Source organism: Phyllobates terribilis, unplaced genomic scaffold, assembly GCF_046119375.1.
Source record: "Phyllobates terribilis strain yellow unplaced genomic scaffold, ASM4611937v1 Scaffold_13__5_contigs__length_258822181, whole genome shotgun sequence".
NCBI classification, from domain to species: Eukaryota; Metazoa; Chordata; class Amphibia; order Anura; family Dendrobatidae; genus Phyllobates; species Phyllobates terribilis.
In genome coordinates, this window is record NW_027362773.1 from 213,848,076 (window position 1) to 213,861,736 (window position 13,661).

The 13,661-nt window shown below is 44.0% G+C and overlaps 1 protein-coding gene across 1 annotated transcript; it reads right to left on the bottom strand.

Moving 5' to 3' along the window:
• Positions 1 to 1,352: 1,352 nt before the first annotated feature.
• On the bottom strand, positions 1,353 to 8,843 carry DHODH (dihydroorotate dehydrogenase (quinone)). The gene is made up of 9 exons (XM_073659590.1): positions 8,779 to 8,843; positions 6,185 to 6,397; positions 5,411 to 5,610; positions 4,907 to 4,989; positions 4,439 to 4,626; positions 3,452 to 3,565; positions 3,221 to 3,374; positions 2,981 to 3,140; positions 1,353 to 1,713 (listed from the first exon to the last, which is right to left on the bottom strand). The coding sequence occupies exons 1-9, from the start codon at positions 8,797 to 8,799 to the stop codon at positions 1,629 to 1,631; spliced, it is 1,218 nt and encodes a 405-aa protein (XP_073515691.1). The 5' UTR covers positions 8,800 to 8,843; the 3' UTR covers positions 1,353 to 1,628.
• Positions 8,844 to 13,661: the final 4,818 nt, after the last annotated feature.

A 13,661-nucleotide genomic window follows, 5' to 3' on the forward strand; every position in this document is an offset into this window, starting at 1 on the left:
TTCCTACGCGTTTAAAAAGGTCCCTTAGTATGTTTCAGTAGGCTCCACAATCATGGGGAAGACTGCTGACTTGACAGATGTCCAGAAGGTAGTTACTGACACTCCACAAGGTCCCAGAGTTTCTGTCTCTCACTTCTCCGCTCATTTATGACCACATCAAAGATGAATATGTAGGGAAACAAAGAACCTGTAAAAACCAAAACGGTGCATATTTTTTTTAATGAAACTCAATCACAAAAGATGATTTTAGCCCAAATACATGCATTTAAAACAAAAAAAAAGTTAAAGTGATTGTCCGGAACTTTGAACCCCTTTATGTCCTATGACGTATAGGCACGTCCAAGTTTGTCATAGCCGATCTGCTATGAGTGCCGCCCAGCGGTTGACGTCCATAGCAGATGAGCACTTTTGTTACACATAACAGGGCTTCAGCCCTGCTGTGTGTAGCACAGCCGATTAGATGATCGCAGCTTCTAGTCTCCCATGGAGACTATTGCAGAAAGTAAAAAAATATGTTTTAAAAAATAAAAAAAAAATATAAAAAAGTTCAAATCACCCCGCTTTTGCCCCATTCAAAATAAATTAAAAAAAAAATCAAAGATATTTGGTATCGGCGAGTTCAGAATCGCCCGATTAAAATATAAAAAGAATTAATACGATCGGTAAACTGTGTAATGAGAAAAAAAATCAAAAAGCCAGAATTATGATTTTTGTCGTTGCAATTGCAATCAAATGCATTAACAGGCAAGCAAAAGATCAAATCTACCACAAAATGGTGTAAGAAAAAACGAAAGCTCGGCGCGCAAAAAAATAAGCCCTTACCCAGCCCCAGATCCTGAAAAATGGAGACAGTCTCAGAAAATGGTATTTTTTTTTTTTTTTTCACCACTTAAAATAAAAAAAAATAACCTATACATGTCTGGTGTCTATGAACGCGTAATGATCTGGAGAATCATAATGGCACGTCAGTTTTAGCATTTAGTGAAAATAGTTAAAAATAAAAATAGCTATTGTGGAACTGCCATTTTTTTGTAATTTCACCGCACTTAGAATTTTTTTTCCCCGTTTTTCAGTACAAACTATGATAAAACCAATGGTGTCGTTCAAAAGTACAACTCGTCCCGCAAAAAAACAAGCCCTCACAGGGTCATATTGACAGAAAAATAAAAAAAGTTATGGCTCTGGGAAGACTAGGAGAAAAAAAAAACAAAAGCGCAAAAACCCAAGGTGGTAAAGGGGTTAACATTGACTTAGGCTAGTTCATCAAAGTCTGTTCTTTGGGGGTGTGATACCCGACAACCCCGCTAGTTTTTTTTCCAGGAGTCAAGAAATTAAAATAGTTACACAAATGATCTGTCAAAGTGATTTTATTGAAGTGATCAAATCCAGACTTTATAATGGAGTCCATGAAGTCGTCATCGTGAGACACCTTGTATCCTACTATCCCGGGGTGAAGAATCCGCCATTGTTGCTTGCAGAGACGGCTCAGCCCTTGTGATGTGGATTCATAAATACTTCCAGTTTAGATAGTGTCAATGTAAAATGCCCTTTTATAAGCTACGTGCATCTCATCACCGCTGCACAGCAGTCTCCTGCACCTTTAGAAGTTTTAGCACCACTGTGTATTTTTATTTAGATTTTGCAGCAGTGTTCTGACTTTTGCTCCTATGATCCGCACCTACTGCTTCAGAGACGCTGGAAAATCCTTGCTCTCTGTAAAGAAGACAATACAGATTATTCCTCTGCCCTGATCTCCAGAATCCAAATGTTTTGCAATTCAATTGGTGAAAAATTGTTCCAAACAGGAGCCGACCGGCCACCATTTTGCTGGATTCAAGAGCGCCAGGAAGGGGATAAGAAACTAAATTCTTAATGAATCGCTCAGCTTCTCACTAGGTCGTTCTGGACTTTGGCATTTCCGGCTCTGTATGTGTTGTAAAGGGTATGAAGACCTTTGCAACCAATGTTCTCATGTTGCTCCAAACTTTTGTGTGTCTACAGCTCCTCTGCAAACCTTTTGACTCAAATTTTGATGCAAATTCTACATGCAATAGATAATGTTTCCAAAGATGGGGGACGATATATACCAGGAAGGGGCCCAGTATGGGGGGAAATGTTATAACATGGGGCAGGGGATGGGGACATTATTAGTGGAAGGGGCTCAAGATGGGGAAAAAACAATATAACATGGGACCCAGGATGGGGACATTATTAGCGGAAGGGGCCCAGGATGGGGACATTATTACTGGAAGGGGCCCAGGATGGGGGAAAAAAAAAGATATACCATGGGGCCCAGGATGGGGACATTATTACTGGAAAGGACTCAGGATGGGGGGGGGGGAATTATTACAATAACCAGGATGGATGACATTACTACAGGGGGAGCAAACACGCATGTCTTTATAGGATCTAGATTGCTACAAGGGCCAATACATCAGATGGGGGTCCAGGTCCAAATTTTGCACTGGGGTCCATCGGACTCGTTACGTCACTGCTGTCTAGCCCTTTAAATGAGAAACAAGTTGATCCTTTTATAATCCCAAAATGAAACTCCAGCAGCGAGGTTTTTCAACAACCAGTCAACCAACAAGTGGAGAGTGGGGCTAGGCGGGCAATACTGCGCGAGGATGAGAAGCTGTAAGTGCACCGTCACACCCTATTGCACCACCAGACACACATCAAAGTGCTTTTTCTCACTGCTGGAGCACCGCTTTGGGGGTCATAAAAAGATCAGATGGTTTATCTTTTAAAGGGCTCCATAGTCATACAAATGGTAGAAGTTTCTGAGAGATTCTCTTTAAGTCTATGAAAATAAAACACAAATGAAAGGATAAAAACGGCAAGGGATTGAAACAAAGTATATGACAACGCTGCATAACTTTTAAAAGGAGATATCTGGGACTTTGTAAAATAAAAAAAATCCATTGCTATGGATTTTGCAGTAAAAACAAAGAACGTACAAGGAGTCTCTGCTACTTACATAAGTAACTTCTCCAGTTCCCGAGTCACTTTTCCTATAACAGGGGGTCCTTGATAAGTAAGAGCAGTGTACAGCTGAACGAGCGAGGCCCCGGCACGGATCTTCTGCAGAGCGTCTGACCCACAGCTGATTCCCCCTACGCCAACGATAGGAACTTGGCCTGAGCGAGAAAGACAACGTCAGCTTCTTGTAGGAGCCAGAAATGTCCGGCGTATAACCAGATTCATCCCTCGGTCTCACCTGAGGTCAATGCATACATTTCTCTAATAGTCTGTGTAGACAGATCTCGTAGAGGAGCTCCGCTTAATCCACCCGCCTCTATGCTACAAGGGTCCTTCAGTGTTGCGGGGCGGCTAACTGTTGTGTTGGTGACTATCAGACCCTCTATGCTGAGCTGCAGACAGAAGAGTGGTTAATATATATATATATCCCATGACAACATACATTAGAGTAAGGGCATGATCACCGCACCTCAGTCACTACAGCGGCAATGTCTTCTTTATCACTTAGGCACAGATCGGGCGCTATCTTCACAAGTATTGCAGGCCGGTGTTCATAGGGCAGCGAATTCCGAGCGTTTATTACCTGTAATGAAGACATCGGATACTTAGATTTCTGTACCGCTACTTTTAAGTGTCAAGACTAAAAAAGCTGCATTGAAAGCCACACCTAGATAATAAAGCATCCCTAATTATAAATATATCTTGCTAATCCAAAAAGTTACAATTATCTATCCGTATATGGAGAACACTGGTGGTATAAGGTATAAACATGCCAAACACGCTGACTGCGGATCAGAATTGTTAGAAGAGAACGTCATCCACTTTATGTCGCCCGAACCATGGGGTAAGAGAAGCCCAGAGGGCGGACCCGGGGGAAAAATAAAAAAGGAGGAGAAGCCCAGAGGACGGACCCGGGGGAAAAATAAAAAAGGAGGAGAAGCCCAGAGGACGGACCCGGGGGAAAAATAAAAAAGGAGGAGAAGCCCAGAGGGCGGACCCGGGGGAAAAATAAAAAAGGAGGAGAAGCCCAGAGGGCGGAAGGTGGGCCAGTGTGGGTGGGCCTTGGGAAGGAAAGGGGGCGTGGGGGGAGAAGGCCAGAGGTTGGGAGGCCAAAGGGTAGGCCGAAAGAAAAAAGGCCAGGGCGGGGGCTCAGGAGTAGGCAAAGCATAGGGTGGGGACACTGTCTCCTGGCTTCTCTCTTGCTGACTTGGCTTTGTTCACAAATCTCTCTGTAAATACAAATGGAGGTCCTGTCAATCGAATTCAGCTCGGCAGGAGAAACTGGAAGGAGCCTTTCAGCAGACATCACGCTGTTCCCAGCTTGTTATTCAAGCCATGTTTTATCCAAAATTCTTAAGCGTCTCAGAGTAAAACAAAGCTTTATATAACAAGGGACCAGTCTGGAGCTGGAGAGCATGGAGCGGCTGTCAGGTTCCCTTTACAATCTACTTCATACCTTGGCCAGCAGATGGTGCAGCTGCTCTCTGCCCTGAAGAGCTCTCAGTCCGGGGGTATTCGGGCTCGACACGTTGATAACCAGGTAGTCAGCCAGGGGTCCGAGTTCACGCACTCCCCTTGTGTAATCAGCAACTGCGTTTTCTGATATTTTATTCTTTCCCAGATTTACACCCAGTGGCATTCCCTCTGGAAAAAAGCACAGCATATTCTTTGCTTAATTACTTCCTTTCCAGAATTAAATCAGAATGTTAACTTGTAAAATTTGGCACTGAAAAAAAAAAAAAAAAAAAATCAAGCTGCAATCTTGAGTAACTTGCACTGCTCTCTGCAGAAAACAAATTCAGAACTTTACTTTATACATGATTGAAGAAGAAAAATAACCATGAGGAAAACAGGACAAAAATATGTGGAATTAATTGTAAATTGTTGTTAGTCGTCAGATAGAAAAAAAAAAAAAAAGGCTAACCAGCAGTCAGGGTCTTCTGCTTCTCTGCCCTCCGCAGCAGCCGGCGGCGGACCACCGCTATACCGTGACTGTTAAATCCATATCTGGAAAATAACAAAGATTATCTAATTTTTCACGTTATTTTCTGAAGATGAAAATGTCACACCGGACCTATCCCTGGGATTTTTTTTCATTTCCACAATGCCATGGATGCATGCTGCTCGTACTACTGTAAGCAGACTGTGTGACCTGAATGTGCTCCCATGGCTGCAGAGTCTCCGAACTTGACTCCCATCAAGCACATCTGGAACGTCATTAAACAGGAGCTGCCAGCAGCGGATCTTGATGATTTTTCTACCCAAGTGCATTCAGCAGCAGAACATTCATCAGACAACTCACTGATAGCAGCCGAGTTTCTGTGTGCGGCGCTCATACCCCATAGTTAAGGACTCATACAAACGGTGGAGACTGGCGCGGACTAATGGGAGTTTGGACGCTAATGAATAAAGTGAAATCGCTCGTCACCTGTTAATAATGGCCTTGTCTTCAGGAAGGCGAAACACTCTGGGCTTCTGGTTTCCTTCCTGGGGGTTGGGGGTGACACTTCCGATTTCTACAAAACCAAAGCCCATTTTGAAGAGTCCATCTACAGCCTCTGCGTGCTTATCAAACCCGGCAGCCAGGCCCACTGGGTTTCGGAACTTGTGACCTAGTACTGTTGTCTCCTAGGAGGAAGAAAATAAAAAAAAGTTTGGGTTAGAAGATGGAAGTTGACTACTATGATGACTCCTTCAAATAAAGTTTACTGCAGCAACCAATCACATTCTTGAATTAAATCTGTGGCTCTCTCCGTTGCAAAACTAACACTCCTGGCACACTAAGAGTTGTCATTTTGCAAAAGATAAAGCAACATGCTGCCTTAGTATGTTGGGTCATTAAACGGGTTAGCATGGTGGAAAACAAACCTAAACACCCCAGAATGGTGTGGAGTATGGGTTGAACTCAGCACTGTGGTTCACACCATACTCTTGGCATCAACATTTGGCTACATGAACACTGCAGCCAATCAGCACCTGCTGATCGGTTGCAGCATTCACATTTAATCTGAGCGAAAGAAACATTCGAGACTGGCGGGAAATACAGTGCAAAGTACAGAGGAGCAGCGCCATTCAATACGGGATGTTAAGAAATGGATTTTCCTTTTAACAAGACCTTGTCAATAAAAAATACCCCAACGGACTGAGGAATCATGCATCTTATTTTTTGCATAACTACAACTCCGAGCATTCGTGTACATACCAGATGTTGGGAGTTATGCTGCGCACATCGTGGGACGAGTCCAAGAGCCGCACACTTTATGGACAATGTGTGCGCCCATTCAGGTGATATCACTTTCTGCAATGCCGGCATCAACCATTCTGCATAGAAATGTTCATCCCCTTGAACAGTAAGAAGGGAGGAAAAGAGGAAACCTCCACCGCCCAGGATAACCAGAGCATCCTTCAACCGGCGCTGAAACAGAGGGAAAAAGAAGAGGATTAGTTTAGAGAACCTTTAAAGCTGGAAGTTGGGGTTCAGCGTCTCTAAACCCTGGCAATTATCTGTTGCTTCAACATCCGTGTAAAACCGCCTGAGCACAGAGTGGCTGTAAGTCTCCGGACCATTTACTCCAAGATGTCTACATATCTTAAAGGGCTTGTCCAGGGTCGCTCTCTTCCCCATCGCCAATAATGTTGCATCTACAGAGACCTGCAAGTGTACGCTCCAATGCTAAAGTAAGACAAACCCTTCAATATTGCATATGAATCATAACATCTCTTAAAGGGATTGTCCAATTTGGGGGACAATATTCATTTAATAGGCGCTAAATATAATTTTTGCAATTGGGTTTCATAAAAGTTTTATTTTTTTTGCACCGTTGCCTTCCACAGCCTCTGCGTTGTAATGTCCATTACTGACCGCAGAGTGAGTGAACTGAAAAACAGTCAAGGAGCTCATTCAGATTGAACGAAAGGGAGTTAGTAACTCTTTAAATCGGTCTTTTTCTGAACTATTCTCAATCGATTGGTGACCACAGACCACATCACAGCCTGGAAATGCAAAACTGGTGAAAAATTTATAATGAAACCCTAATGCAAAAATTATTTTTAGCCCCAAATACATGCATTTAAAGTTAAAAATATATATTAGGCCTCTTTCACACGTCCGTGTTTCGAGTACGTGTGGTGACAGTTTCCACAAGTACTGGAGACACTTACACACATAGACCCATTCAAATGAATGGGCCTGTGCACATCTCAGTGTGTTGTCACGGACCGTGTGTCTGTGGGCAAAATCTGCTGACATGTCCGTTTTTTTGCACGCCGCACAAAGTCCAACACACATGCACACTGATGACACCCGTGTGTCATCAGTGTGACACGTACCGGCGTCTGGGAATCAGAGGTACAGTTTGTGCTGTTCCCAAGCACCGGGTGCTGGAGGCAAGTCTCATCATTGTCCCCTGCCGGCACTGAGATCAGCGTCAGCAAGGGACAATGTTAAGAGCAGTATTCTGCTCCTGCTGTGGCTAGCAAGTGTAAAATAAGAATAAAATAAAATAAATAATACTCACCTTTACACCTAATTCCCTGAAGCCATTGTTCCTTGTAACAAAGAAATAAGATAAAACCATAAATACTCACCTGTCCGACATACTGTCCCAAGCTGTAATCCATCTGACCGACATTTCTTCATCAGCGTCTGCGGTGGCTTGAGGCGACCGCACACACTGAGGACTAAGGGAGAATTTACTCGCTGAAGCGAGCAGGCCCCTGACCTGTGCTGAGCTCAGTGAAAGGACATCACTCCGTGTAGGTCAGGGGCTCGCTCGCTGAAGCGAGTCATTCTCCTCTGCTCCTCAGCGTGTGCGGTCACCTCAAGCCACCGCAGACGCTGATGAAGAAATGTCGGTCAGATGGATTACAGTGTGGGACACAGTTCGTCTTTGGACAGGTGAGTATAAGGATTGATTTATTTTATTCTTATTTTTACACTAGGAGACAGAGGAGTGGGAGCAGACACTACTACTCTCAACATTGTCCCCTGCTGGTGTTGATCTCAGCGCCAGCAGGGAACAATGATGAGGGCAGGATTCAGCACCCAACGCTTGGGAACAGCGCGAACTGTACCGCTGATTCCCAGGCGCCGATACGCATGATACTGATGTGGCACACACATCATACACACGGACCTCTCCGGTACCGTTTTTTTTCCAGTACCAGAAATATCCGGACGTGTTAAAGAGCCCTTACATGGTGAGATCCAAATAACAGGGGAGGCCTAAGAGATATATAGGTTAAAAAAAAAATTAAATTATATATGTATATTAGATTAAAAACAAATATATAAAAGAAAAAATATAAAAGATTAAAATATTTTTTTTTTATTATTATTATTTTTATCTTTAATATATTTAAGTTTTTATCTTTTTTTTTTTATATATATTTTTTAAAAGGAGTCATCCATCTTTGCAAACAATAGTTGTCCCCGAAAGTGAACGATGCCTTCAAAAAAAAGGTAAAAAAAATAAATAGATTTTTTTTTTTTTTTTTTTTTTTAAAGGGGTCATTCACTTCTGGAGACAAATATTGTTGTCCAAGGTGGATTACTCCATTAAAAAAAATAAATAAAATATATATATCTTAGGCATTCTGCACCTGGGGGAAAAAAACTGCAGAACTTTTCAGTTGTATTTGCATCCAGCCAGGATGCTCCCCTCTAAATGGTAACTGTAAAGACTACATGTCCCAGCATGCCCTGTCAGCCAGCACTCGCTGGCACCTGTGGTTCTTCCATGACAGTAACGCCTCTATCCCCTGTGTCTGCAGAGCGCGGACAGAACGCGCTGTTACCTTCACGTGGGCTCCCAGCATCTTCACTTCCGGCAGAAAGCTAGGATTGCGCCGCGTGACCGGATGTTATGTCTCCCCGCGCCGCCATGTTAGGTAAGGGCAAGGAGTCCTGGTAGGGCAGTTGTGCTTACTGGCTAGCTTCTATTTTTTTTTTCTCATTTTGCCTTTAGAAGAAATATTTTGTATAAAAAGAAGCACAAACTGAAAATGTGAGAAATTTATTTCTTCCTCTTTGGCAAAATAATTACAGTGTGTTAGTTTGCATCGAGGCGTCCGTTTTCTTTGCATAGGAGAAAAAAATTGACCATTTTTTGCCCGATTTTCATCCATTTTTGGAGGCGGACCTGCATCTAATAATTGTATGTGGTGTGAAGCGCCGTCTGTGATTGGTAACCTCTTAAATGCCGCTCTCAAACGCTGACAGCCTCTTTAACAGCGCGCCGATGTGGGGGAGCACCATTCCATGCACCCATTGACGCGGTCGTGACGTGATTGTGGGTCGCCTTGACAGCCGGCGGTCTGTTGAAGACCTCAGTGCTTGGCATTATGGAGGTCCCTTTAACCCTAGCCTTTATAGGAGACCATGATTTTTACTGTATACAGCAGTGCTGTATATAACACAAGCGATCAGGCGATCACATCGTCAAGTCCCCTATGTACTAATAAATACAGTGAGAAGTAAAAAAAATGTTTTAAAAAAAAAATGAAAAAAAATCATGCCCCATTCAACATAAAAATAATTTTAAAAAAAATACACATACGTGGCATCAAAGCATTCAGAAGAGTCCGATCTATCAAAATATAAAAATGATTAACCCGATCGGTAAACACCATAAACGGAAAGACTTCAAGAACGCCAAAATTACATTTGTTTGGTCGCTGCAATACCACAAAAAATGCTGTAACAAGTGATCAAAGCGTCACATCCATCTCAAAATGGTATCAATAAAAACGTCGTCTCGCCCCACAAAAAAATAAGCTGCCACACAGCTCTATCGACCAAAAAATGAAAACGTTACGGGTCTTAGAAAATGGCAACACAACCCAAAAAAAGTTTTTCACTAAAATAATAAAAATACCGGACATGTTGGGTATCACCGTAATCGTACTGATGAGGAGAATCATACTGCAAGGTCATTCTTTCACCGTAAAAACAATTCCCTAAAAAAATCCCTAAAAAAAAAATAGCGTTTTTTTTTTTCACAATTTCTCCCCACTTGGAATTTTTTTTCCCGTTTTCCAGTTCACTATGTGGTAAAATGAACGGTGTCATTCAAAAGTACAACTCGTCCCGGAAAAAAACAATCCCTCATATGTCTATATTGAAAGAAAAATAAAAAAGTTATGGCTCTGAGAAAATACGGAAAATGGTCGCATCGTGAAGGGGTTAACCAAGAATGATGGAAAAATGCTCCAAAAGACGTTTTTTAAACTTTCCCTCGACTTGTATTGTAAAAGTACAGAGCGTCTTCCAAGCGGAAATGGCAGAAGAATCGACAGGTCACTTCTTTTATCCACTTGGCGTTTTTAGAAACGTAATTTAAAGATGTTCAGTAGCACAGCGAGTCATTTTAAGATATATTTTTTTGCTGTCTATTATTTTGAGTTTTTTCTGTTGCATTTTTTAGGTGGTTTTTACCTGAAGAAGATGTTGTGTGACCCTTTTGAAGCATTTTGGAAGACTTTTTTGCAGCCTTTTGTTTGGACAGTGCCTTAGTTTGGAGCGTTTTATATTAGGAGCCGCTTCAAAGAAGTAACATCCACTTTCTTCTTTACCACCAGGGATTTTTCAATATCTTAAGTGACGCGCCCCCTGGGCCATATTCAGGGGATACCCGGAGCCGGATCTGGATAGGGGTAGTAGTCCTTGTGGCGGTGACCCGGTCCGTGCCCAGGGTGTCAAACTAAGTGACAGTCTATGGCAGTAGATGTTAATTTGATCGACTACGCCACCCGTTGAGTGCGGCTTTGAAGCCGCCGCTGCAGAGCAGTCCGCTGAGGCCGGTGGTATATGTGCAGCAGTGATGGTATAACCCCCAACGGGAGGGGTATGGCCTCAGGGCAGCAGGTGTGGATGATGGGTGTAGTTATGTTGTAGAAAGGAGAGTCAGAGACTTGAGGTGCAGTTTCAGGGTTTTTACTCACGGTTGTTCTCTCAGTCACTCTGGCCTTGAGTGACCACCCGAGCCGTGCTGCGTCCACCAGGTCCTGGACTCGGCTAACCCCCAGGCAGTTCTGGAGCGTGGTCCTGAGCTCCCTTTCTCTCTCTCTGTCTCTGGCCATTCCCACCAGGGATCCACCTTTGGCCGGCTCCCTCGGGTCTCTTGGTGGTCAAACCTCCTCTGGATTCCCTGACCCTATGCTTGGTGTGCCTTTCTGGTGGATTTGGTGAGGGTCGTGGCAAATCTTGCCCACGACCTCCGGTTCCTGGCTGAGGATAAGTGGCCTCCACCAGTTCGGGTTCCGGTACCCGTGTCCGCCAACCCTTCACCCTTTTTGGTCTGATTCTGGGTTCTTAGGGTTCCCTCTGATCTTCCACTCTGGGCCTTTCTTTCTCCTCTCTCCTCTGCAGGCTTGGCTCTGGAGCTGGGCCCAACTGGAGCCACAGCTCCCAGTCAGCCCTCCTGGCTGAGCTCCCCTGCTAAAAAGACCCTGTCCTAAGATGGTGCCCACCATATATACTCCCTCTATGTGTGAGCCCAGGTGACTAGCACCCAATGAGCTCCTAGCTTTACCCAGAGTACTCCCCCTATCTGCCCCTACACTACTGGGATGTTCCACCCCCCTCCCACTCCAGCCAGGGACAGACGCTGTCGTACCTGCACATTTACTTGGTGGGAGTACCGTTGTTCTGTCCCCCGGAAATGGGATGTATGTAGTGCATGCAGCCTACTAAGCTCAGTTCCACACTCCATCCTTACCCGGGAGTGGAATACCACACCTCTGGCTTGAGGTGTAATACCCCTGTAGCAGCCGAATCCTCAGGGTGCTACATAAGCATAAAAAAATGCTGAAAACAATGAACATATGGGCAGTAAAGTGGTTTTCAATGTGTTTCTATTTTCAACATGCCCTTTTACGACCTATGACGTATAGGTACGTCCAAGGTCTCCTCCCCCTGTTTGATGCAGGCTCCGGCAATGAGCCCGCATATTTTCAAGTTTTTAAAAATATAAAAAAAATGAATAAAATATAAAAGTTCAAATTCCCTCCCCCTTTCGCCCCATTCAAAATAAAATAAAAAAATACACATATTTGGTATCGCCGCGTTCAGAATCGCCCAATCTATCAAAAAGAATTAATCCGATCGGTAAATGGCATAACATAGCAATAAAATGCAATAACGGGTAATCAAAACATTGCGTCTATCCCAGAATGGTATCAATAAAAACGTCACCTCGGCGCGCAAATAATAAGCTCTCACCCAGCCATAGATCCCAAAAAATGGAGACGTTACGGGTCTCAGAAAATGGCGCTTTTTTTTTTTATAAATTTTGGATTTTTTTTCTCAAAATAAAGAAAAAAGAACTTATACATGTTTAGTGTCTACGAACTCTTAATGACCTGGAGAATCATAATGGAAGGTCAGTTTTAGCATTTAGTGAACATGGTAAAAAAAAATAACAACTGTGGAATTGTACTTTTTTTTGCAATTTCATTGCACTTGGAATTTTTAGCGTTTTCCAGTACACGATATGGTAAAATCAATGGTGTTGTTCAAAAGTACAACTCGTCCCGCAAAAAGCAAGCCCTCACATGGCCATATTGACAGAAAAATAAAACAGTTATGGCTCTGGGAAGAAGGGGAGGAAAAAGCGAAAACGCAAAAATGGAAAGACGCAAGGTGGTGAAGGGGTTAAGGCGTGTTCACACATTGCATTGAATTGAAATTTTTGCAAACCTCAGCTTGTGCATATGTCCTTAGCCCAAATCTTCTACTACTTGGTTGGATCTTTACTAGAAATGATATGTCCCCGAATAATCAAATGTTTTCAGTGCAATCAACGATAGCATCTACAAGACAAATAAATATCACAGGGCAACCCCATCAGTCATGTGCGGTGCACTGTCCAGATAATCCTCTTGCAAATCAGAGGCCGGGTATTCAAATATCAGCAAACAGACACCGCAAATATAAGATGCCGTAATGAGAGCGGCATGTGTGCCGAGAGCTGAGCAAACACACAGCACAAACATACCGCGCGCTAATGAGAACACGCAGCAAGCACGCGAGGCAAATGTACCGACACTACAGATCAGCAATGTGAAATGTCCAATCTGTCTTCATTACCTGTCATTATCTAACTACACTGAATGGAGAAAAGTATCGGGCCCCACGTCTTAATCATTGAATTCAAGTTTTTTATTCAGCCACATTGCCCCTGGTGAATAACATCCGGCCCCGCCCTCGGTGTATAACATTCAGCCCCTCGCCTCCCAATGTATAACCACCGACCCCTTGCCCTCAGTGTATAACCTCCGGCCTCTCACCCCCTGTGTATAACCTCCAGCCCCTCGCCCCCAGTATATAACCTCCGGCCCCTCGCCCCCAAGTGTATAACCTCTGGCCTCTCACCCCCAGTGTATAACCACCTACCCCTTGCCCCCAGTGTATAACCACCGGCCCCTTGCCCCCAGTGTATAACCTCCGGCCTCTCACCCCCTGTGTATAACCACCTACCCCTTGCCCCCAGTGCATAACCACCGGCCCCTTGCCCCCAGTGTATAACCTCCGGCCTCTCACCCCCTGTGTATAACCTCCAGCCTCTCGCCCCCAGTGTATAACCTCCGGCCCCTCGCCCCCAGTATATAACCTCCGGCCCCTCGCCCCCAAGTGTATAACTTCTGGCCTCTCACCCCCAGTGTATAACCTCCGGCCCCTC